The 25,456-nt window shown below is 44.6% G+C and overlaps 1 protein-coding gene and 2 long non-coding RNA genes across 4 annotated transcripts; 1 reads left to right on the forward strand and 2 right to left on the reverse strand.

The window, feature by feature from the left end:
- The first annotated feature begins 620 nt into the window (after positions 1 to 620).
- On the forward strand, positions 621 to 25,371 carry LOC125748687 (uncharacterized). Its single transcript, XR_007399649.1, has 2 exons — positions 621 to 773; positions 23,739 to 25,371. It is a non-coding gene; the product is annotated as an uncharacterized LOC125748687 (long non-coding RNA).
- On the reverse strand, positions 8,796 to 17,856 carry LOC125748681 (myelin-associated glycoprotein-like). 2 transcript variants are annotated; one of them, XM_049025148.1, is made up of 13 exons: positions 17,702 to 17,856; positions 17,223 to 17,281; positions 16,137 to 16,202; positions 15,591 to 15,980; positions 15,168 to 15,464; positions 14,777 to 14,885; positions 14,583 to 14,621; positions 14,180 to 14,218; positions 10,184 to 10,330; positions 9,976 to 10,017; positions 9,826 to 9,885; positions 9,633 to 9,678; positions 8,796 to 9,159 (listed from the first exon to the last, which is right to left on the reverse strand). In XM_049025148.1, the coding sequence occupies exons 3-9, from the start codon at positions 16,180 to 16,182 to the stop codon at positions 10,210 to 10,212; spliced, it is 1,041 nt and encodes a 346-aa protein (XP_048881105.1). In that variant the 5' UTR covers positions 16,183 to 16,202; positions 17,223 to 17,281; positions 17,702 to 17,856; the 3' UTR covers positions 8,796 to 9,159; positions 9,633 to 9,678; positions 9,826 to 9,885; positions 9,976 to 10,017; positions 10,184 to 10,209. The 2 variants fall into 2 exon arrangements, with proteins under 2 accessions (XP_048881105.1, XP_048881104.1); XM_049025147.1 differs by having other exon boundaries at positions 10,184 to 10,333; positions 17,702 to 17,854.
- On the reverse strand, positions 21,688 to 23,745 carry LOC125748690 (uncharacterized). The gene is made up of 3 exons (XR_007399652.1): positions 23,587 to 23,745; positions 22,437 to 22,565; positions 21,688 to 21,905 (listed from the first exon to the last, which is right to left on the reverse strand). It is a non-coding gene; the product is annotated as an uncharacterized LOC125748690 (long non-coding RNA).
- Positions 25,372 to 25,456: the final 85 nt, after the last annotated feature.

Below are 25,456 nucleotides of genomic sequence, written 5' to 3' on the forward strand. Positions count from 1 at the left end.
TGCAATTTATTTAAATGAATTCGTTACTTGAAATGTTCGTAAGTCATTATTCGACATAATTTTAAGGGTATACGCAAGTACAAAGAACTAGGATGCTGGGAGTACGCACGCTACGCTGCTGCGCGGCGGGAATAGCGGCCAGATGTCGTACTAGACTGAATTGCCGCACAGAATAAAAAAATTGAGGACAGGAAATGGGAGCCCAAAGAACACAATCTGGACTTACAGTCCTCTTCGTTCCTGTGTCAGAAAGTGCATAAGCTGAAAGTTCATAGGTAGGAGATTTTTCTCCCTAGTACCAGATCCATAAACAATACAATGGATGAGTTAAATCTGCTCCACACACATTTCCGCAAACAATCTCATAAACAACTATTGTATTCTGCCACTAATACAACCGAGGTAGCTATTGAGCTAACAGAACACACAATATTCTGGGACAGGAACAAAGACTCCAGTCAGGGCAAAGGAGGGGTGGACAAATGCAAGCATTATAGACTGAGAATTATAGAATGTCCTACTAAAAGTTGACTAGTATGTCAGTTGTGCCACCAGGGGGCGAAATACAATGGACAAAGGCTATTCGTCACTCTGTTTGTTGATAGGTCTCTCACACTCAACTGGATTATAACTACCACAGTGGGTTACAGTTTCTGTTTGAATGCACATGCTGTTCTATGCCTTCTTGTCCATGTAAGTTCACCTTGAGTGGATACATCTCCGTCTGGAGAGCACTCCCAATCAGGGCCATAGCCAGATGTGAGGTCACCAAGGTATGGACTTTCATAATTTTTTTTTAAGAGCTAAAAATAAAATTTGAAGCTAAATATTCACCTGAACAGAAAAAATAGCAATTTTCTGCAGACAAAGTGTATTCTTAATTCATTTTGAATGTGTTATTCATAATGCCAATCAGTCTTGAACGCATTACTACGGTTTTGTTGCCCCTTAGTCCCTAGTGTGTTAACCTTTCCCCCAGGCTGCCACAGATATGTGGATTAACAGACTAAGTGATCAGCCATCTTTTGTGGTTGTTGGTTTGAAGCTGTCCAGATGCCAGTCTCAACTAATTGTTATTTGATGTTTGTTGTTTTTTGAGTTCTCTTAATGTTTGGTCCTTTTTCTATCTGTTAATTGACCTCTCTGTGTTTGTTAAATGTAACTACCCCACCTGTGCCTTTTTTCCCCATGCCCTCAGTTGATTTGATTGTTCCCACCTGCTCCTCATTTTCCCTAGTTTTATATGGCCACACCTGTTCCTTGTTAGTCGTTGTGATCAGTGTAATTAAGTGCCTACCTGTTCCCTTGTAGTGTTATGGATCTTCTAAGCAATGCTTGGTTTTTCCAGTTTTGGTAGTGATCCTCCTGCTCCTCCATTTATCTCAGACCCACTCTGTGAATTGTCACCTATTTTTTCTCCACCTTGACCATGTCCTGCTGTAACCAAATAACTGATTCCCAAAGATGCCTCCAAGGCTCCATGACACCTCTTACATTATGATCAGTTTCCCTCATTTCCTCTCCAGTTCCTGGCCCAGGCAACTGCTCCTGGTGGCCAGGTGAGTGACCTATAGTATGTGGCCTATAAATGGCCTGGAGCAGACTCTTTCACTATCCAGCCATTTCTTGGTCAGCATTCCTGTCTAGTTCCTTGTTGACAGGAAGCTCTGACAGCTGTTCCCCCACATCCCTTGTTTAGGAGGTGGACAGGCTCAGGGCAGTTCTCAGGTGTTTTGAAGGACTTGTTCAAGTTGCCAGAATTTAAGAACATAAAAACATAAGAAATTTACAAACGAGAGGAGGCCATTCAGCCCATTAAGCTTGTTTGGGGAGAACTTAGCTAATAGCTCAGAGTTGTTGAAATCTTATCTAGCTCTGGTTTAAAGGAACCCAGGGTTTTTGCTTGCGCTACACTAGTATGAAGACTATTCCGTACTCTACACGCTGTGTAAAGAAGTGCTTCCTCAAATTCGTTTTAAAATGTTGTCCTGGTAATTTCCACTAATGGCCACAAGTTCTAGTATTTAATCGGGGCAGTCACATCGTGAACTTTTATGCTGGTGCACCGATGTGAACACATTGCTTTATAAGGAAAGAGCTCAAATTCTGACACCACTTTAATTTGTTATGTGGTTGACTAGAACATTCCACTGAAATCTCATGGGTACATGAGTACTTCCTCTTCAAGGCTTTATTTTAGTCAGTCTTCGAAAACAACCTTATATATATATATGTGTGTGTGTGTGTGTGTGTATGTATATATTTGTCTGAGCAGCATCCGGTCGAGCTTGCGACCACAGTAATGTTTAACAGTTCGTGAGAGGTTAGTGTTCTGACAAATTGCCTCCATTTAATGTAATTTTAGCTCATGTGGGTGTCTTCAACTGTTTTAGATCATTTTAGTTGTCTTTTATTCTTGTTTATCAGTGTTATTTGGACAGCATTAATACATGTTGCTTATTGAGAACTACACATACTTTATTCATCCAAAGTGGGCAATTCTGAGCATGCTGCAAACAAACAGTACAATACAAATGATAGGTTGGTTAGGTAGCTAGGGCAGGTAATCAAGATGGCAAGCACAGAAAGCTGACATATGGGCTGCTTTGGATAGCAGGAAGACCCCCATGCCTGCTTTGCTGACCCAATGCATTGCTGTCCCCAAGTTGGCTTTTTTCCTTTCATCTTAGTTTCCTTTTACCTGTTCCTCTGGGGCTGCCATAGTCTTGCCCTGTAAAAAAATGCCTCATCGACACTTGAAATCAATCCCAACCGTACTACTACCACTGCTATTACATAAGAAATTTACAAACGAGAGGAGGCCATTAGGCTCATCAAGCTCGTTGGGGAGAACTTAACTAATAGCTCAGGTCAGGTTGGGGAGCATGCTCTGATGCAACACGTTGCTGCACACAGTGAGACTCCTCGGGATCCCAGCTGGCGATCCCCCAAGCAGATACACGGTCCAGTCCCACTCTCCGGAAATGACTATCCATCTGTTGCAGCCAGTGTTACGCGGGCATCCCCGTGTTAAAATCTCATTTAGCTCTGATTTAATGGAACCCAAGGTTTTAGCTTGCACTACATTAACAGGCAGACTATTCTGTACTCTAACCACAGGTTGTGTAAAAAAGTGGTTTCTCAAATCTAGTTTACAATGTTCTGCTAATTTCCACCTATGGCCACGAGTTCTTATATTTGATCTAATACTGATGTAACTATTTGGCGGAACAGCATCTACACCTGCTAGAATCTTATATACCTGGATCATGTCCCCCATTAGTTTCCTTTGCTTGAGGCTGGACAGATTCAGCTCAGCTAACCTCTCCTCATAAGACATTCCTCTAAGACCAGGAATCATTCTAGGAATAATAGTGGTCCTAAAATTGAACCCTGTGGTGCCCCTCTATCAACGCAGACCCACTGTGACATTGTGCCTATAACAAGTACCCCCCAAAATCCCTGCTGCCTTTAACTTAAGCAGAAGCCATTTGTGGGGGACAACATCAAAGGTCTTCTGGAGACGTAAGCAGATCACCTCGTAGGCCTTTTTGAGATCAGCTTCCTCAAAGAACGCACGTAGATTAGTTAAACAGGACCTATCTTCTCTAAATCCATGTTGGTTATCCCTCAGAATGTTATCTGAATCCAGGTAATCTACCATTTTTACTTTTATTACATTCCATTACTTTCCCAGTAATGTAAGTTAAACTAATTGGCCTCTGGTTTGATGGATTATTTCTATTCCCTTTTTTGAATATGGCCATTATATTAGCCTGCGTCCAATCAGAAGGTACCACACCAGCAGATAAGGATTTCTGAAAAAGTAAAGTTAAAGGTCAACAAATAATATCCCTATAAGGTAGCTATAAGGTAAGATAGATAATCCATCAGAGCAATGCGAAAATCAGAATTAGAAAAACAGAATTGGGCTGGATGCAATTTGATGCAGGAGAGCAATGTTTTAAACAAGTATGTGCAAGAAAAGAAAGAGGTACACAGATAGTCAATGTTGGAATAGACTGGACTAAGGAAGTGTTAACCCAACTGGCACCAGAAGTTTGTCAAAACTCTCAGGCAAATATATCTCTTATTAGGGTTTTCTGCACTGTGACCTGAACCAGCTTCTGCACTGTCATCTGTCTGTTGCTTAGACAATTTGGATTTTAGTCTTTTGAAAAACGTTGTTCTTCTACGTCTAGAGTCATTCTTTCTTCTGTAAAAGCCCAGCACTACAAGTCAATCTCAATAGGATTGCAAATACATTTTGAGCTGCTCATCAGTCATCATCAGTAAAACACTGCCATCAATCTATAACGTGGATGGGGTAGCAGGGCAGGACGGAGCAGGCAGGCAGGATGGACAGGAGAAGGCAGGTCGCGGGAGCAGGCGTGACAGGCCGGGTAGGCAGGACAGCAGGGCAGGATGCAGCAGGTAGGACAATCAGGGAAAACAAAAGACAGAGAATCGCTGAGTAACGCACATCAGAAATAATGGCAACGCTACTTACCACTGAGTGTCTGGACTCAGCCGCTTAAGAAGTGGAGCGATTAGCCAACAATCGTCTGACACTATTTTATTTTGAAATCACTAGTTATTTTCCATTTGTGGAAGAGAAGCCTTTTCCTCCTGACTTTATGCTTAATTTCTGTGGTAAACCACTTAATTTAGCTGGAAACAGGTATGAAGTCCACTTGTACTTGCAATAATGTGCTTTTGATTCCATTACCTCTTTATTTAACTCCATCCAGTTTACAGTTTCTAGTTTCAGTCTCATACCATTAAAGTTATCCTTCCTAACATTGTATATTTTTGTTTTGGACTTTGCTCTTCGGACACTAAAATTAACCTAAAATTTAACCATGTTATGATCAATATGGTCAAGTAGTTCTAAAACCTCACCCATAACTACCAGATAATTTTTCTCACTCATAAGCCTGATATGGTTGTATAACATTCTGCTCTGCAAATACATTAGGTGCATTTGAGTTTTTAGCATCTAGTTTTACCCTTATAGCTTCTGTACTTGTCAGAGCTCCCTTGCCTGCAATTTTTCTTTGACATATACTGCAACACCACCTCCCTTCTTGCCTATCCGGACATATACTGCAACCCACCAATATTCTTAATTAACCTCCCTGCCCCCTCCCCCCGTCCCTAGTTTAAAAACTCCTCAACTACTCTACACATACACCTCCCCAATACACTGGTTCCCCTCTGGTTCCAGAAGTTTCTCCAGTGCCCTATAAACCTAAACCCCTCTTTCCTGCACCACCATTTTAGCCACACGTTAAATCTCCTTATCTCAGCTAACTTAGCCTGGCTCGCAGAGAATACCACCATGGACGTTGTGCTTCTTGTCAATATTACTTTTTCATTATTTAAGTGTTCGTTGGGGAGAACTTAACTAATAGCTCAGGTCAGGTTGGGGAGCATGCTCTCTCTCGCAAATATATTCTCGTAGTTGGAATATATTTAAGACACATCAGAGTATTTTTGTTTGGTTTCATGTTTGTATTAATCTCATTAAGCAGTGAAATGAAGTTGCTCTTATGCTTGGCCATTTGAGTCAGTGTGTTTGTGAAGGAACAGGCTGATACAGATTAGCAGTAGGTGAGCAATAGATACTTTGCTTAATGGCTGTATTTAGTGCTTTAGTGCCACATTTTCCACAGTTTTTTGTTCCATTGAACAAAATTGTGCTCAGACAATGGGCACAGCATTGCACAGTTGCAGCCCATGAATGTATTTCAGTGGTGTGATGTGATTCCATGCATCTAACCCCACCTTACAGGGTTGTATTTTTTAACAATCAGTTTTAACAAATTTCAATTGAATTGTATTGTTGTCATGCCCTGCTCGTCGGCTCCTCCTGTGTGCCACGCCCCCTGATTACCCACGTGTTTTCTCCCGATTGTACCCAGCTGTATCTAGTTCATTTGCTCAGTCCTGTGTATTTCAGTCCGTGTCTTACCCGAGTCCTTGGTCTGTCATTGATGTTCCTGATGTTTGTAAGCGTGAGCTGTTTCCCGGTCCCTGTCCTCGTATTAAACTCCCGTTTGCCCCGTATTCCTGCTTCCTGCTTGCCCGCACGATCGCAGCGTATCTCCGGCGTGATCGTGACAGAATGACAGACCTAACCAACGAGGCACCGCGGCAGACCGAGGACCAGCGTCTCGGTCTGCTGCAGGAGGTGCATTACTGGCTCCTCCAGCCCGAAGTCCAGGAGGACCCCGTCGCGCTGAGGTTGGCTACCGACAGCTGCGACGACCTGCTGGCGATGTCCCCGCGGGAGGACGGGCATCGCTTGGAAGTGGTGCGCTCCAACCTCTACCAGCTGGTTAGGCGCGTGACCACGCGGAGGTTGGAGCTGGATGAGCCAGGCGTCGCGGAGGTCGTTCCCCTGTGGTCCGTCCCAGCGGACGCGGAACAACCCCCGGCGACCGCCGTGACGACGAAGAGGAGGAGGAAAAAGAAGCACGCAATCGCCCCGACGATCGTGGTAGGGGCGTGCGCTCTTGTCCCCGCTTCCCTTCCGACCGGGGAACTAGAGGACTCCCCGGCCGCTCTTACCGTCACTGGCGCAGCTACGCTGCTTGCACAGGCAGCTTCCCCCATCCGGAGAGAGCGGCCCGCCGCCACGAACCTGCCTGTCTTCCGCCCCGACCGGCTGGCCAATAAAGGGGCCAGCACAGTGCAGGATGCTATCCCGCGTGTGCCCCGGAGTCTTAAAGGGGCCACGCCCGTCCTGCCCACACGGGACTTACCGGTCCCGCCCCCTGCGGCCCCAGAGCCCGTGCAGCCGCCATTGCCGGCGGACCCCGCTCCCGTGCAGCCGCCATTGCCGGCGGACCCAGCTCCCGTGCAGCCGCCATTGCCGGCGGACCCAGCTCCCGTGCAGCCGCCGCTGCCTGCGCAGCCCCCTTCGCTGCCTGCGCAGCCCCCTTCGCCTGCTGCAGCTCCAGGGCAGGCGCCCCCACTGCAGCCACCTGCAGCTCCAGGGCAGGCGCCCCCACTGCAGCCACCTGCAGCTCCAGGGCAGGCGCCCCCACTGCAGCCACCTGCAGCTCCAGGGCAGGCGCCCCCTGACCGCGCTCCAAGTCCTGACCGCGCTCCAGCGGCTCCCGGGCCAGCGCCCCCACAGCCGGCTAACCGCGTTCCTGTCCCAGCTCCAGAGGCGCCCCCTCCGCCTGCAGCAGCTCCAGAGGCGCCCCCTCCGCCTGCAGCAGCTCCAGCTCCTGTCCCTTCTCCCCCTGTGACGTTACCCTCGCCCCAGCGACCTCGACCCCGAGCGAGGGTCGTTATGTCTGTGTCCCGCAAGGGGAGGGGACACAGACGTAGGACTGGGGTCCCGCCCGCCCTGCCCCCTGGCTCGCCCTCCCTCGCCTGCGCTCTGGCTCGGTTGGCGCCTGCGGGTCCTGGCCCTCCGGGTCGGACGTCGCCTGCGGGTCCCCCTCCGGTGCCTCGTCGCCCTGCCTCGCTCCCCTCTCCGGGTCCTGGTCGGTTGCCTGCGGGGCCCCTACCTCCGGCCCTCCACCGGACGTCGCCGCCTGCTGCGGCTCCCCCCTCCTCCGGGCCTTCGCCCTGGCCCCTTCCAGCTCCCTCGTCCCCTTCCCCGGTGCTCCCTCCTGCTCCCTCCCTGGCCCCTCCGCGGGTCCCTCGCCCTGTCTCCTCGGCCCCTTCTCAGTCCCCTCCGGCTCCGGCCTCCCCGCCGTCTGCGGCCCCTCCGGCTGCCGCCCGTCGCCCGCTGGGGCTCCCACGGGCTCCCCTTTGTTCCCCCGCCTTCACTCCCTTCTCTCCTGCCCTGGTCCCTCCTTCATTTGCTTCCCCTTTCCTGGTCCCGCCTGTCTCTGCTCCCCCTCGCTTTGTTCCTCCCGTCTCTGCTCCTCATCCTCCTCTGTTCCCTTCGTTCACTCCTGGTCCTTTTGTTCCTCCTGTTCCCGCTGTGTCCCCTTTCCTGGTTTGTCTTTCTGCCTTCCCTGTCCTGTGTCAGCTCCTGTCTCACATCCTGTCGCTTGCCCTGTTTTGTGCCTCGGTCCTGTTTCCAGTCTCTCGTTGATGGTTCTGTTTTTTTTTTTGCTCCAGGTCCCGGTTCCCGTGTCCCGTCTGTCGCCTCCTCCCTGGCGCGCCCGGTGAAGCGCGCCTTTGGGGGGGGGGGTTCTGTCATGCCCTGCTCGTCGGCTCCTCCTGTGTGCCACGCCCCCTGATTACCCACGTGTTTTCTCCCGATTTGTACCCAGCTGTATCTAGTTCATTTGCTCAGTCCTGTGTATTTCAGTCCGTGTCTTACCCGAGTCCTTGGTCTGTCATTGATGTTCCTGATGTTTGTAAGCGTGAGCTGTTTCCCGGTCCCTGTCCTCGTATTAAACTCCCGTTTGCCCCGTATTCCTGCTTCCTGCTTGCCTGCTTGCCCGCACGATCGCAGCGTATCTCCGGCGTGATCGTGACAATTGTAAATTGTGTTTTAATAATTAACACAATTATTGACATTTTCTTAATGACAATCAAACTGTACCTATGCATTTTATACTGTCAGTGATCTGCAGCCAGCATACCTTTATAGTTCAGGCAGCAGCCAGAATACTGCTCTTCACCATTATTGTACTTCTGAATTCTTCATATTTTTCCATAATTGTCTGTTGCTCTGCAGTGGAATATATAGCCCTATTGAGATCCATGCAGTACTTACGTGATAAACTAATCATTGCACACAGCATAAGGCAACCATTATACGGTTATAACCATTATATATATCTGTTATATCCCTTCATTAACTCTGAAGTCAAAGCAAAAGGTACATTTTTTTTGCCTTTTGTTTTATTTTCAAGTAAAAGAGCAAAGAATTCATCTTCCAACTTGTACATAATTTCAACAATTACAAAAGAAGTAACAAAGAATTAGCCTAAGCACATACAATTTTCAATATCAAGTTTGAAACCTTTCATTTTAAAAAGTCACAGAAAAATGTGTCTGTTCTTGACTTTAGTTAATTATTCTGGGTGTGGTTTTTAGTTATAGCAAGCTAAGTGGTCTATAATGTTAAAGACAAACTTTGCAGTGCCAAAATAAAAGACAAACAAGCAAGAAAATATGTGGTCTGCAGCTCTCTTCTTCAGCCTGAACATCGTGGATCAGTTATGTGTTCCCATAAATGTTAGACTGGAGACATAAAAGATACAATATATATTACCAATCTTCCCTCACTTTGTAATCCAGACATTCATGCTGTGGAACACTGACCAGTCAAATAGGCAATCATGAGTCTCGGGTTTCTAACAGCCAATCGAAACTCATCACATACTTATTCAAAAGACAACAAAGCACCGTTTTTTCTTCAGGCATCCAGGACAAAGGATATGTAACCAAGGTCAAAGTATCTTTTTTTGTCATCTGCAGCTATATGATGCAAGGGTCATACACTAAGATGAAATATTAAGAAAAATCAATAAATATGAATACGTATGACATTAAAACTGAAAATAAAAATACTGAAACTTCACCATAGAGAAAGATTAGAGAATTCAGAAATGGCGCAGTATGATATGAAGTAACTTAGAGGTCACTTATTCCTGTCTCCCATCTATGTTCTTTCTAGTTGCGTCTTAACCAAAAAAACAGAGAGAAATACATACCTCATCAAAGTCTTTAAGTTTACTTTCATAGGCTGGTTTGTGGTTACTAAGAAAAACAGGATGAATTTTATGTCGTTTCATAAAGATGATCATATGTGTTAAGCTTGTCTGTCCCACTGAAGCTTCCCCATTCAAAATAAAAATAATTGCATATTATTTTTTGAATATTAATAATAAAAGTAAATCAATGTACCTTTTAGGAGAGGGAAGGCGTGGTTTTGAGGCACCCCATCCTGCAGAGTCATTATTCGTTCTTTGAAAAAGAGCACAATTTAACATTAAATGTGCTATAAAATAAAACTGTGGTCAAATGTTAACTTTCACATGACATTGAAAGATCTACCTGTGAGCTGCATTCATGTCCATGGGAGTCATGTTTGTTCTTCTAAAAGCACAAACAAAGTCTTTTAAAAAATGGTTCAATCTGTCATGGGTCAAGCTTAATTAAGCACTAAAATTACTTTGCATTTCTGCTTATTCAAAACATGAGATATTGAGAAAGCAAAATCAAACATTATGACACTTAATTCCAGAAAAACACTGTCAGCTACCTGGAAAATCTGCTCCAAAATGACCTTCAAAAATGAGAAAATGCATTAGCACAGTTTTTTGATGATAAAACAAAAAAAACACTGAAGTTGAATTTATGCACTTGCCTCCTTTCAGGGCGCTGTCTATCTGGAGAGTGGTCAGGGTGTCTTCTGTGGGTTATGACGATTGATGAATGTGAAGACAAATGACATGACTGATTTTATATACATATAATCAAGAAGTGCAGAAAATATGGGACAACAAACTAGTTGTGTGGTAAATGTGACAACAATCTCCTGTATTCTCCATACATGCTCAGAAAAAGAGCAAAAATTGTACCTTTATGTCTGTCACTAGGGCTTTACCCTCAAGGATCTGCCTATTGTACCCTTGGCGGTAAGTATTTGTACCTTTTTAGGTACAGAAATGGACTCTGAGGAACATTTTTATACCATTGATGGTACATTAATACTGTCTATACCTTTGGGATGTTCTTCTGAGTCCATTTCTGTACTTTAAAAGGTACCATTACAAGGGTACAGCCCCAGTGACAAGCAAATGTACAAGTTTTTACCCTTTTTTCTGAGTGTATGTCTGGACTACAGGGTACGCAGGAAGCCTTGTCTTACAAAGAAAAACATCCAGGCCTGGGTAAATTTTGCAACAAAAAAAAACATACATCGTCTCCCAAAAGCATGTGGGAAAATGTATTATGGTTGAACTTTTTATCCACAATTCCAAAAGATGTGTTTGGCGCAAAAATAACACTCCACATCACCAAAAGAACACCCATGGTAAAGCACAGTGGTGGACCATCATGTTGGTGTTTTTTCAGCTGGAACTGGGACTTTAGTCAAGGTGGAGGGAATTATGAACAGTTCCAAATACCAGTCAATTTTGGCCCAAAACCTTCAGGTGTTTGGTAGACAGCTGAGGATGAAGAGGAATTTCACCTTTCTGCATGAACAGTGACTCCAAACATACATCAAATTCAACAAAAGAATGGCTTCATCAGAAGAAATTTTTAGTTTTGGAATGACCCAGCCAGAGCCTAGACCTAAATCCAACTTAAAATTTGTGGGGTGACCTGAAGAGGATTGTGTACAAGAGATGCCCTCACAATCTGACAGATTTGGAGCGCTTTTGCAAGAAAGAGTGGGAAAATATTGCCAGATCAAGATGTTGCACGCTGATAGACTCCTACCCAAAAAGTCTGAATGCTGTAACTAAATCAAAATGTGTTTCAGCGCAGTATTAGTTTAAGGGAGTGCACACTTATGCAGCCAGTTTATTGTACTTTTTATTGTTTATTGTTTTTCCCCTAATGTGACGCCCGCTCCGTCCGCTCCTCGTGTGTGCCACGCCCCCTGATTACCCACGTGTGCTTCCCTGATCGTCTCCAGCTTTGTCCATTTACTTTGCTTGGTCCTGTCTTATTTAAGTCCTGGTCTTACCTGTTTGCCTTGTCTGTCATTGATGTTTGTTTGCGTGAGATCCCCGGTCTCGTTATCAAATCCCTGGTTTACCCCGACTTCTGCCTGTCCGCCTGCTTCCTGCCCGTTCGCCTCGCACGATCGCCACTCTGCCCGCGTCGCAGCGTATCTCCCGTGACAGAATGACAGACCAACTCAACAAGGCACAGCAGCAGACCGAGAGCCAACGTCTCGGTCTGCTGCAAGAGGTATATTATTGGCTAAACCAGCCCGACGTCCGGGAGGATCCCGTCGCGCTGAACTTAGCCACTGACAGCTGCGACCTCCTGCTGGGGATGTCCCTAAAGGAGGGCGGACATTGTTTAGGAGAGGTGCGCTCCAACCTCAACCAGCTGGTTCAGCGCCTAACAGCGCGGAGGTTGGGGCTGGACGCACGGTGCGTCCCGGAGGTTGTTCCCCAGTCGTCCGTCCTGTCGGACGTGGAGCAGCCTCCCGCGGACACCGTGACAAAAAAGAAGAGGAAGAAACAGACGACCGCCCCTGCGATCGCTCTGGGAGCGTGTACGCTCGTTCCCACTTCTTTTTTAACCGGAGAGCTGGAGGACTCCTCGGCCGTCCTTATCGACACCACCGCTGCCAAGCTGCCCGCGCAGGCAGCTTTCCCCGTCTGGAGAAAGCACCCAGCCGCCGCTAAGCTGCTACCCCCCCTCGAGCGGTACTACTTCCGGCCCGAGCGGCTGGCCAACAAGGGGGCCCGCGCAGTGCGGGACGCTATCCCGCGTGTGCCCCGGGCACTTAAAGGGGCCACGTCCGTCTTGCCCGCACGGGACCTACCGGTACCTGTGCCTGCAGCCCCTGCTCAGCCCGAGCAGCCGCCTCCTGTGCCTGCAGCCCCTGCTCAGCCCGAGCAGCCGCCTCCTGTGCCTGCAGCCCCTGCTCAGCCCGAGCAGCCGCCTCCTGTGCCTGCAGCCCCTGCTCAGCCCGAGCAGCCGCCTCCTGTGCCGGCGGACCCCGCTCCAGCAACCTGCAGTTCCCGGGCCGGCGCCCCCACTGCAGCAACCTGCAGTTCCCGGGCCGGCGCCCCCACTGCAGCCACCTGCAGCTCCCGTCAGCGCTCCAGTTCCTGACGAGGCGCCCCCTCTGCAGCCGCTCCTGTCCCTGGCCCCGCTCCTGTCCCTGGCCCCGCTCCTGTGACCCCTGGTCCCTCGCCCCGGCAGCGTCGACCCCGACCTAGGGTCGGCCTGTCTGTGTCCCGCAAGGGGAGGGGACACAGACGCAGGGCTGGGGTCCCGCCCGCCCTGCCCCCTGGCTCGCCCTGCCTCGCCTGCGCTGGGGCTCGGTTGCCGCCCGCGGGTCCTGGCCCTCCGGGTCGGCTGTCGCCTGCGGATCCCTCTCCGGTGCCTCGTCGCCCTGCCTCGCTCCCCCCTCCGGTGCCTGGTCGGTAGCCTGGGGGCTCCCCGACGGCGGCTCCTCGGTCGCCTGCGGGGCCCCCACCTTCGGCCCGTCGGAGGACGTCGCCGCCTGCTGCGGCTCCCCCCTCCTCCGTGCCTTCGCCCTGGCCCCTTCCAGCTCCCTCATCCCCTTCCCCGGTGCTCCCTCCTGCTCCCTCCCTGGCCCCTCTGCGGGTCCCTCGCCCTGTCTCCTCGGCCCCTCCGAGGTCCCCTCCGGCTCCGGCCTCCCGGCCGCCTGTGGCCCCTCCGGCTGCCTCCCGTCGCCCGCTGGGGCTCCCTCGGGCTCCCCTTCGTTCCCCCTCCTTCTCTCCCTTCTCTCCTGCCCTGGTCCCTCCTTTGTTTGCTCCACCTCCCGTCTTTCCTCCTTTCTCCGTTCCTCGTTCCTTTGTTCCTCCCGTCTCTGCTCCTCGTGTTCCTCCTTCTCTCTCTGGGTTCCCTCCGTTCACTCCCGGTCCTTTTGTCCCGCCTGTTCCCTCTGTGTCCCCTTTTCTGGTCTGTTTGTCCGCTTTTCCTGTCCTGTGTCGTGTCCTGTCTTGGCTTCTGCCTTTGTGTCAGTTTTGCCTGTCTGTCCTGTTCCCTGTCCCTCGTTGATGGTTTTGGTTCTTGTTTTTCAGGTTTTGGTTCCCTGGTCTCGTCCCGTCCTTCGCCTCCTCCCGGGCGCGCCCGGTGTAGCGCGCCTTTGGGGGGGGGGTTCTGTGACGTCCGCTCCTCGTGTGTGCCACGCCCCCTGATTACCCACATGTGCTTCCCTGATCGTCTCCAGCTTTGTCCATTTACTTTGCTTGGTCCTGTCTTATTTAAGTCCTGGTCTTACCTGTTTGCCTTGTCTGTCATTGATGTTTGTTTGCGTGAGATCCCCGTTCTCGTTATTAAATCCCTGGTTTACCCCGACTTCTGCCTGTCCGCCTGCTTCCTGCCCGTTCGCCTCGCACGATCGCCGCTCTGCCCGCGTCGCAGCGTATCTCCCGTGACACCTAACAGCTTGTTTTTCAATTGAATTGTACAGCTGATAGGTCACATTAAAGGGGGGAAAAGTTTTGAAATTATCATGGTTTTTACATCACAACAACCTGGAATTTTAACAGGGGTGTGTAAGTCCACTGTATGTATTTATGTACGTGCAGAGACTGACCTGCGAGAGAGTCGTGAAATACGGTTCCACATGGACATGCTGGCAAAAAGAGAAGAAGACAGAAAATCATGTCATGTTGCAGATTGTAGTTCCAAATACAAGAGACATTTGAACTGATAAATTTACATACATGTTGTTCTAGCTGAAGTGAAAACGGTGAGATGGGTGATTAAAAAAACTAAAATTTGGTGGAAACTATCAGCCATCTAAAATGGTGGGATCTCCTTAAACTTGTCAATAGGGGCTGGGGGGGGGGGGGGGTTCATGTCCACACTACAGCACATTGTTATTTTATTGTTGATTCATTTGGGGCCACGCCAACAGTTGTAAGATGATAAAATAGGCTGAAAACTGTGAACAATGGCATCTGTGGGGTTGAGAATATCATACTGTATATACTTACCCAAAACCACCTTGATTTTGAAGTGATTCAATACGTCTCCTAGTGACAGCAACCAGTATGAGTGGAATCAAAATAAATACAAACATGTAAACATTCTTTGTCAGTCTATGTCAAAGTATTCAAAGCTGATTATTAGTAAATACCCTGGTGATTAAAACCTTTTCATTTTCATACTCCTAATGAAATTGACTTACATGTATTTTTTCCTCATTAAAAAGCAGAGTCCCCCAAAAAGGACTGCCGTCACCACGACAACCGAAACAGGAATAATGATATGGAGCATGTCCACTTTATCTGTGGGGTCTGGAGCAAAAATCATCAGCATAACAGCACAAAGTATGTAATGTCAAAAACGTCATATATAAAAACATATAAGCTATTCTTACTTGCAGTATAAAATATATATCAGAATATATACCAGAAGCGTAATAGAGGTATATCCAGTAAATTTCCACTGTGTCTCAGAAGAAAAACAGAAGTATATATATTACTTTTAACACAACACTCTATACTTACAGTGGGTTTGATTTAAATACATTCTCAATTATATTAAAGATTAAAGAAAAAACATAAAGCCCATCTTACATATTACATGCAGGTCCATGGAGCTTTTTGAGATTTTATTTCCGTGGAATTTAGCTTCACACGTGATTTCACTGTGATCATCACGTGCATGTGGAATAATATTCAGGATAGATTGAACTTCCCAGATTCCGGGTTGATGGTTATTGTAATGGGTAATAATCTCACTGTCGGAGGGGCGACTCCAGGTGAGGACAGGCATGTGAGAAGGGCAAGTGTGAGTGACCGAGCAGGTGATGGTGTAGGGTTTCCCTTCATAGCATTTTTTTGCATGAGTCAGTTTTGGTTTTTCAGGAGTGGCTGCACAGAAAAATAATTCAAAAAGATTTTTTTTTTTTTAAAGTTTCAATGATTCTATCAGAATGTAATATATTCAATTGTAACTACTTATTATACACTTTTGAGTAATAAGAAAAATAAACTTACTAATGGCAGTGATCGATACACATTCTTCCCGAAAGGAAAAATTATCTTCATCAGGAATTTCAATCCTGAAGCAAAATGGACCATCATCATGGTCGTTAAATTTATCAATCTCTAAAGTACAGTTATCCTTGCCAAGGATTCCCAGAAGTCTTGTGCGCCCTTTAAAACTAGCTTCCACTTTTGAAACATCAGCAGCGTAAATGTACTGTTTACTCTTTAAATCTTCTTTCTTCTGGTAAAAATGCCAAAGGCCACTTAGTCTGGAAGAGGGTTTTTGGCCACCGGGGTATCGAAATTTACAGGGTACCACCACACATGAGTCTATCAGAGCAGTTATTTTTGGCAGAACTTCTGCTTCCCATTCAGCAGAAAAGACAGGAGAACAGAAAGCTGTTCAGGAAAGTATAGATAGTTAAATACATATTTGTTAGCATTTTATTGACATTTTTAAAAACACTGATGAAATGTTAACTTGTAACATGGGGTTTGTGAGAGTTAATGAAGGGATGTGTCATCCGCTTTGAACATGGAGTGAATCAGAATTACCTTGTATACATGCAGAATACAGAAACAATCTTCCAAGAAAATCCATATCACTTTTACCCAATGACACTGAAAAACAATGAAAAACAGCCTTTGAATGAAACATTTAAAATTTTCTTGTATCAGAACCCAGCATTGGAAGTTGACATCTGAGACACACAATTGATGCTTGCTTTGATTGACATTAAACAAGCTTAGCCATTCCTGATTTTTCAGTAGTCTGGCTCTTAAGTGATTTAATTTAATTTCTTTTTCATATGTTTGACTTATTTTTTTGACAAAAAAAACATTTAAACATATGTCGTCAATTAGAGAAAAAGTCCTACTTCAAATTTCACATAAAGTATGAACTCATTTAGATACACTGGATTAAGGCATAATGATCTCTATCATTTAGGGAGTAGATCACAGGGCAGGATACACCCTGAATGGATTCCTATGACAGAGGACAGATACAATTACAGTTTAGACATTAGTATACTTAAATGTAAATCTCATGGTCTTAGGCAATTTATACAAATGTATCTTTTAAACAGTTCAATCTTTAAGAGTGTTTGCTACAAATGTTTTGTCTACTTTAATCTTCAAGCCTTTTCAACTTCACGCCATAAATCATTAAAGAATATCTACTAGCCTGTGGCATGTAGGTTACTATCCTTTACCATAGTTATAACTGGCTATGACATACAGGCATAGGAACTGACACCAGGTAAATAGTAAACATTTGTCTTCAGCATAAAATGTTACTTTATTTGCAGCAAAAAGCAGGAAATGAACATTCAGTTAAAAACAAAAAAGGTGAAACTAAATTAGAGCCATATACAAATAATTTTATTTGATATATTTTTAAGTTAATTTTTTGTTCAAATATCATTACAAACTGTTTAAGAATATTTCCTTTAATCTTAAAATACTCATGCAACCTACAGTACTTATAAACCAGAAAAGGATATACTTTTATATTTGAGCTGAAATATCACTTTAAATATCAATAGTTTAAAGTCATAGTTTTTATCATGTCTGTGTTTATAAATTTACAAATATTGCAAATGTTTTTCATCACTGTTCATCACTGAAGCACATTCTTACCTTTTTTCTCCAAGCTCTGTGAACAGCCTTAAAGATGCAGGTTAGAGTATAGATTGTACCTGGTTCAGAATGAGAAGATACTGCTTTATAAAAAGGAACTCACATTCTGACTCCACCTTAATTTGTTGAATAGATGGCTAGAATGTTCCACTGAAATCCCATGGGTAAAAAGATACTTCCTCTTTATGTCTTTATTTTAGTAATTCTTCGAAGCAATTAGCATACAGTAGATTAGACAGATGACTATATTGTTTCCACCCTTATGTTATTTTAGCTTGTATTGTATCTTGTTTATGAATTTGATTAGGATCATCTCAATGCATAAAAATTCTGACAGGAAGTATACCTGGATAGTGTCAGAAAATATGCTCCCAGGAAAACCGTGCCACCACCCCAGTGACACTGCTTCAATTTTGGTGTGGTTTGCCGGGTCACCTATACAATGTTCCTGGGAAGTTTGAAAAAAATCAATCAAATACTTTTAGGGTTATTGTGTTCACAAACTGAAGTGTCTTCTACAGCCATCAATACCTTCCTTTGCTGCCACCTAGCACTGCTGGTTCAAATTTGCTTCAGTTTGTTTCAAAATGAGACATTGCAGGATCCAAACCAGGCTGTGATGCAGTTTGTGCGGATATTCTCAATAGTGCAGAAGATTGGCAGTATGGGAGGTGGCATTCACACTCTCTCAAGCAATGCAGGAAATGGGTTTGCTGCCAGGCCTTCTTGATCAGGGGGTGTATGTGCTGGTCCCAGGAGAGATCCTCAGTAAGGCACGTGCTGAGAAATGTGATGCTCCCGCTGAGTTCATCTGAAGTACACAATTACTTTCTTCATCTTGTCATCTTTGAGTAGCAGATTGTGGACCTGGTACCACTCCACCAGTTCTCTTACCTCCCGTCTGTATGCAGACTTGTCTCCACCACTTATGGGGCTGATCTGTGTAGGGTTGTCTGCATGGGCTGGTCCTGGTAGAGAGGACCAATATCAGCATGAGCTCAGGCAAAGCCTTGTGGAGTTTCCATGCGCAGACTGATGGGAGCAGAAGTTACCTTCCTGACAGGCTGTCTAGGATCCAATTGCAAGGTAACATTTTCAGGTCAAGCTAGGGTTTTTGAAGAGGGACGATATTCACTCCATATGGGCTAGTGCTGACCTCCTGTCCAAAAGCATAGCTCACAGCCTCGAGGCAAATCGCTGACTAACTAAAGCCAAGTCCAGGTGGCAGGCAAACTGGCATAACCTGAGAGTCGTCACCTAGGGTTCATTTTATTTTATTACTGTTCCCCGCACTTTTAATCATGGAAGCCTATTCCACCGTAGAGCGTGCCAAAATAACTTAATAAAAATCACAAAGAATCCGTTACTATAAAACAGTTGTGAAGCAAGGCTTAAACTTAAACTTGGACTTCTCAATGTAAGATCACTGGCTCCTAAGGCACTATGTGATTCAGGACTTTAATCCAGGGAAGAGTCAGACCCCGAAATGCAGGAGAAGAGTTTATTGAGACTGACAAAGACAAAAGCAACCAAAGCCAAAGGGGAAATCCAGAAGCGTAGTCGGGTCGGTCGTGGGACATTCAAAGCCGGAGAGATCAGTCCTATAGAGAGAGATTGGATGAGGAGATGAAGGGATGGAACGGACGAGGCAGGCAGGGCAGGGAAGGCAGGCAGGGCAGGCAGGAGCAGGCAGGAAGGCAGAGATGACCAGGGAAGCAGGATAGGTGAGGCAGCAGGGCACTAAGGAGCAGGCAGGGCAGGCGAGGAAAACACGGGACAAAGAAATGGTGAATAATGGCAACAATACTTCGCAATTAGCTGTTCTTGCTTTAAGTATTGTAGTGGAAAATGAGGTGATTGCTAGCTGCTGTGCTGCCCTGCCCCTGTGGATACACTATTGATAAATGAAATAATTACTGATTGTAGTCTTGGTGCCCTATGCCTTAAATCAAATGAATTCATGGCACTAAATGAATTCTGCTCCAGCTAAATACAGTTATAAGCATAACCCTCGACCATAACGCAAAGGTGGTGGTGTTGCTGCAATTTTTCAGTCCAACCTAGTTTCAGCTTCAGCACATTTGAAACTCTTGTTCTTAGCCTTGCTGGCTCATCTCTTTGTAGCTCTTCACCCCAAATCACCATTGTTACTGTGTATCAACCACCTGGGCCGTAAAGTAATTTATACTTGGTGATTTTAATACTCACATGGAGAAACACAGTGATCCTTTGAAAATAGCATTTGCAGCTATTCTTGACTCTGTAGATGTATGTCAGAATGTAGTCGGCCAGTAGTAAGTGTGTATTTGCTCAGAAATAATACACCATGTAACAATAGGATCGGTGCTAGATCACATGAATTTTTATTTGATTCTTCTGATAAAAAGTGATTTTTCTGTAGAAATCAGTGTAATATCAGGACTAGACTAGGCTACTGGATCTAAATACCGATCTACTCAGAAGACGAGGCTCGCTGGCTTACAGGTAGTGAATAAAAGAGACTTCACTCATTAACTCACATTGGGGTATTCTTTTCTTTATAACAACTGCGAGGAACCCAGAATAGGCGGTTGCCAGATCCTCTCCCCTTTTTAACTCCTCCCACAATGTAACAAATTCAAACACATTAGTTCCGCTCAGAATAAGCATTTTCCCTTAACTAATAAAAGGAGCAGATAACATATCCCCCATTCCTATATTTACATAACTCCCTCACCCCACAAGAAATGTCCTCATTTCGTAGGAAATGAAAAAGGAAAAAAAGGAAACAAAAGTAGACCGGGGTAACAATGGAACTTCCCTAACAAAGTGTCTATATTGCAAATGTATATACATACATACAGAACCCAACAGTGAATAAATTACTTTTTTTCCCAAGAACATGTACAACATAATGCATGATATGAAAGTGACAATCAACATGCACTAACACATGTTACCTAGTACACATAACAGTCCAGCATCTATTCGTAGCGTAAGACAAAACCCTGCAAATGCCTGGCATGTGTCACTGGCACTGAGGCAAAGTCCACCCTCCTGCGGTTGGGCAGCAAGGCTGACAGTCACATGAGGCATAGGTGGCATCGATCGCACCACCATGTTCGCACCAACTACAGGCCAGGACCGTGATCCAGTGGTATCTTATGAAGTCCCACCAGAGGTTTGTGGTCTGTGACGATGGTGAGAGGACTGTAGGCCACATAGTAGCAGACCATACTACAGCAAACAGCTCACAGTGAAACGTCAACCATTTTTTTCTGACGCTGAAAGTACACGACTGGTATAAGCAATAACGTGTTCTTTGCCATCTATCGGTTGAGAGAGAACCGAACCAATGGCGTGAAGAGACGCTTCAGTGTGCAAAAGGAATGGGACAGACAAGTTAGGAAATGCCATCGCAGGTGGAGAAGTCAAGGCCAATTTCAGGAGTCGAAAAGCCTGATCAGCGTCAAATAACCATACAAATGGCACGCCTTTGTGTGTGAGACGGTGTAGGGGTTCCACAATGTGTGCAAAGTGTTTCATGAATCTCCTGTAATTGGAGTCCTAGGAAGGCTCTGACCTGAGTTGGAGATTCAGGCAGTGGCCAATTTGCCACTTTCTCTGTGTTAGAAGGGTCAGGTAGGACGCCATCAACAGACACATGATGTCCTACGAAAGAGACAGAAGATTGTGCTAGGTGACATTTGGACGGTTTAGTTTAAGACCGGCCGCTATGAACCGGTGAAAGACATCACGTAGATGTTGACAATGTTGCTCAAAATCCTTAATATAGACGACGATGTCATCTAAGTAGATTAAACAGACTCTCCAGTGGAGACCTCGTAGTACAAGTTCCATCAACCGTTGGAAGCTAGGAGGGGCATTAGTAATTCCTATAGGCATCATGCTGAACTGGTACAGGCCTCTTCCCGTGGAAAAGGCTGTTTTTTGTTTGTCCTGAGGGTCGAAGGGAATCTGCGAATAACCAGCAGTAAGATCGAATGTACTAGGTAGTGGGTGAGAGTCTTTAATAGTGATGGAATTAAGGTGACGATAGTCAACACAGAATCTGTGGGTGCTGTCCTTTTTCCTCACTAGCACGACCGGGGCTGACCAAGGGCTATCCGATTCCTCAATGATGTCATGTGTGAAGAGGTTAGCAACCTCCTTCTGCAAAACAGTTTGAGTTGCCAGTGAGGTACGGTAGGGGCGTGCGATTAGGTCCATGTGACCATAATCATGATGATGACAACTGAAAATATCAGAGAATTCGGACAAAAGATTTTTTAGATGTGGGAGTGTAGAGTCATTTAAGCATGTGCTGTGTAAGTCCACATTGGGAACAGAATCCGAGGGGGAAGGTGAAGCTGTAATAGTAGAAACTAGCAAGTATACCTCATGGTCACAGCCGGTGACTGAAAACCGTAGGCCCAAAGGACAGCCACTATCAAGAGAGACAGGGTCTGGGCATGAATTAACTATTCTAATGACATCCCAACCATGTGTGACTGAGGTAAGAGTCCGAGCAACACCCAAAAGTGTAGTAGGTGTGGCTATAAGTTCAAAAAGGACAGTGTACGAACCCGTGTCTGTCGAAGACAGCTGGTCATTCAGCACAGATACCGGAATGGCCATTATGGACAAAGGAGGCTCGGTTACTGGACCTGCGCTGGCAACAGCACACTGTAGTGGAATAAGCCACTGCGGGGAAGAAAGAGGCACTTTAGAGCCATGTAACATAGGGAAGGTCGAGAGTGACACGATGTTTAGACAGAAAGTCCCACCCAAGTATGACTGGATGGCTAGATGTACGTACTACATGGAAAACATGGGATAAGGTAGTATCACCAATGTGTACTGTAGCAGTGATGGAACCTAAAATGTCTAGAATGTGTTCTGTGACTGATGAGGCAAGCACAAATGATCTGCTAATTGGCTGTGCAGAATGCAAGAGTCCATTGCCGAGTCCCTGATGTTATCTTGAAGGTAGCCGTAATAAAGCATGTTCAGATTTTCATTTAAGATGTGTGAAATAAAATGTTTCAGTCCCTAAAGCAGGAGTATGAGTTATAGCCATCACTCTGTGCTTTAGCCTGTCCCCTCCCTGAATGTTGCGCACATGCAGATTGATGCTGACGTGACAAGATATACAGGCTTCTCAGTAAACGCTAATGCCAACTGTCTGTGCTGCAACTCAACAAACGCAGTATTGACGGGATATTTCTTCCTTACACAAAGACGGCAGATGCTGTTTTTTTTTGTCCTGTAAGTGGGGGGGGGGATCGAGGTCACTCTGAATCTGAAGGGGACCCATCCCATCCATCCTTGGCTAACTGCATGCCTGTGTACAAGCTGAAACAGCTGTAAGATGGAAAAAGGTCATTTGTAACAAGCACTTTAAATGACTAAACTATTTAAAAGAAATGTTTGTAAGAGTTTCTTATGTGCATGAGAGTACACTGGTGTCTAAGCCGCAATTGTGTGTGTGTGCTCTGTTATAGAAATGTATTCAGGGTGCATCCTGCTCTGTTAATGGTTAAGTTTATTATGCTTTAGGCTATGTGAAATAGGAAAGATGTCTTTTGCCAGGTACATTTCAGTAAGCGAAGTTGTTTCAAGAAAATAAGCATTTATCTTGCATTACATATATCAACATCCATGTTTTATAAACAAATGAAAATTATGCTGTCCAGTTTCATGCCCATCAAAGAACAGTCAATGAAAATAAAGATGTGTTAAAATATAGCCCAAATCAGTAACATTATCTTAGATCCTCCATACTCCAAAATGCCTAATTCTGGTACAATAAAATTTAAATTGATTAATGAAATGTTTCCAGAATAGTTGAGCTGAAGAAATATGGATTTTCCTGGAAGATTGGTTCTGTATAGTGTCTGGATGCAAGGTAATTTAAATTTAACCCATGCTCAGAGCTTATGTTATTTCCTTTCAATAACTCTCAAAAACCCATGTTTACAACATTTGATCAACGTTTTGTTAATAAAATGCTAAGAAATATGTACTTTGCTCTGTTCTCCTTTTTTTTGAAAAGCTCGCTGTTCTCCTGTCTTTTCTGATGAATGGGAAGCAGAAGTTCTGCCAGAAATAGATGCTCTGACAGGATCATGTGTGGTGGTACCCTGTAAATGTCGATACCCCAGTGGCCAAAAACCCTCTTCCAGACTAAGTGGCTTTTGCCATTTTTACCAGAAGAAAGAGGATTTAAACAGTAAACAGTACATTTATGCTACTGATGTAGCAAAAAGTGACTGATAGTTTTAAAAAGTGCACAAGATTTCTGGGACACCTTGGCGATTATAACTGTACTTTAGAGATTGATGAAGTTAATAACCCGTAAAGAATAAAGTTCAACTCAACTCACACTCTCCACTGGCGTCCTTCAGGGCTCAGTTCTTGGTCCTGTTCTGCTCTCCCTCTGTACTAGATCTCTTAGCGAGGTCTTATCGTTACATAGGTTCTCATATCACTCCCATACAGATGACACTCAACTTATCCTCTCCTTTCCTCCCTCAGACACTCAAGTCTCTCCTCGGATCTCTGCATGTCTTCCAGACATCTCATCATGGATGACAGCTCCATCATCTGAAATTCAACTCCAGCAAAAGAAAGACTTGCACCTAGACTGTTTTCTGTTTTGGCACCTATGTGATGGAATGAACTTCTCCTAGATGTCCGAACAGCTGAGGCTTTGGGGGTCTTCAAACGACAACTAAAAATCGACCTCTTTCAGAAGTACTTGGATGAGCACTTTCAAGATTATGCTCTTATTTAAAAAAATTGTACTACATTCCAAAAGAATTTTTAGAGTGAAAGTATTCTTAGCCGGGTTCTGTTGAACCAGTATCAGAATGCATTCACTGATGAGATTAAGCAGTTATGTAAGTTGCTTTGGCTAAATGAATATATGGGTACCAACTTCACGCAGGTATTTGAAACAAAATGAGACGCATAAGTTAAGAACTATTGTAGAGCTTGATGAAATCGCTTTTGAAATTTAAAGGGGGGGTCATATGATAGTTTGTATGGTTTTTGTTTCCCTCTGGAGAAAATAAGAAATAAGAGACAGGAGATATAAGTCATAGACTCATTTTGCTTTCCCATACAGCTCTTTTGAGAACTACTTTCAGATTTTTTCCCTTATATATAAACTTATATAAACAGAAAAAAGCAAACAACAAACAAACCAAATGACAACCAATATAAGAAAATAATCAAATACATATCCTTCAACAATGGCAGGCCAAGTAGAAGTTCTGGAGAGGATGTTATTTCTCGAATAACATAAAAAACCACCCCAGATAAGATTTTTACATCAGGCTATTTATGGCTGAGACTGTTACAATAAGGAACTGAAACTGGCTGCACTGAAAGATCTTGAAAACAAGATAAATGACATATGGACCGGAAATAGAGCTGTGACATTTTATATAGTGTTAGTGTAATTCTCTATGGCAGGAGTGTACAAAGCCCTACAATACGATGAAAATAAAAATAAAATATATATTTTTGCATATCATACATTGAAATTAGTACAATGTTAGACACTAAATCTGGCATGTGAATTTTAGGACACTAAATTATTGGTTTGAAAAGAAACTTCACCTTCATCGTTTTCTAAGGTGCATTGGGCGTTACTGTGAATATCTTTTTCATTGAAGATGCTGGTGTGGGAAACGCTCTTTTATTTTGTATAATTATATAATTATAATTTCTGTTATACCATTGGTCATATAATATGAAAACCATTTTTACATAGAAGGTTGCTGCAACCACCTGTTTCAAGATAATGCCCCCATACTCAGTACTCCGACTTGTGAGTGACTATCTGTCTATTTCACATTGAATATTGTTTTTATGAATATGAAACAGAAATATGTAGTGATGCACAATATATCATTTATCATATCGGTATTAGCCGATATTTGTTAAAAATCAAGATACCAGTCCAATGTGTCAGTCTTGGCCAATATTGCCAGGCAATATTTAAACTATATCAATATTCAAAGTTATGAACACTAGAGCTAAAGACACAAGAGCTGAAACAGGTCAATCTTTGATAGCAGAACAGAACTCATTTCCAAATGCAAGAAATGCTAAACATAAACTTTAACCTCATCTACTCTTTATTTTATTTATTTATTTATTTATTTTATTGCCCACCAACAAAAAAAAAAAAAAAAGGGGGAGAAGGGGACACCGACACAACAATCGTAACTATAACAGACATTAGT

The sequence above is a fragment of the Brienomyrus brachyistius genome, chromosome 9, assembly GCF_023856365.1.
Source record: "Brienomyrus brachyistius isolate T26 chromosome 9, BBRACH_0.4, whole genome shotgun sequence".
Taxonomy (NCBI): Eukaryota; Metazoa; Chordata; class Actinopteri; order Osteoglossiformes; family Mormyridae; genus Brienomyrus; species Brienomyrus brachyistius.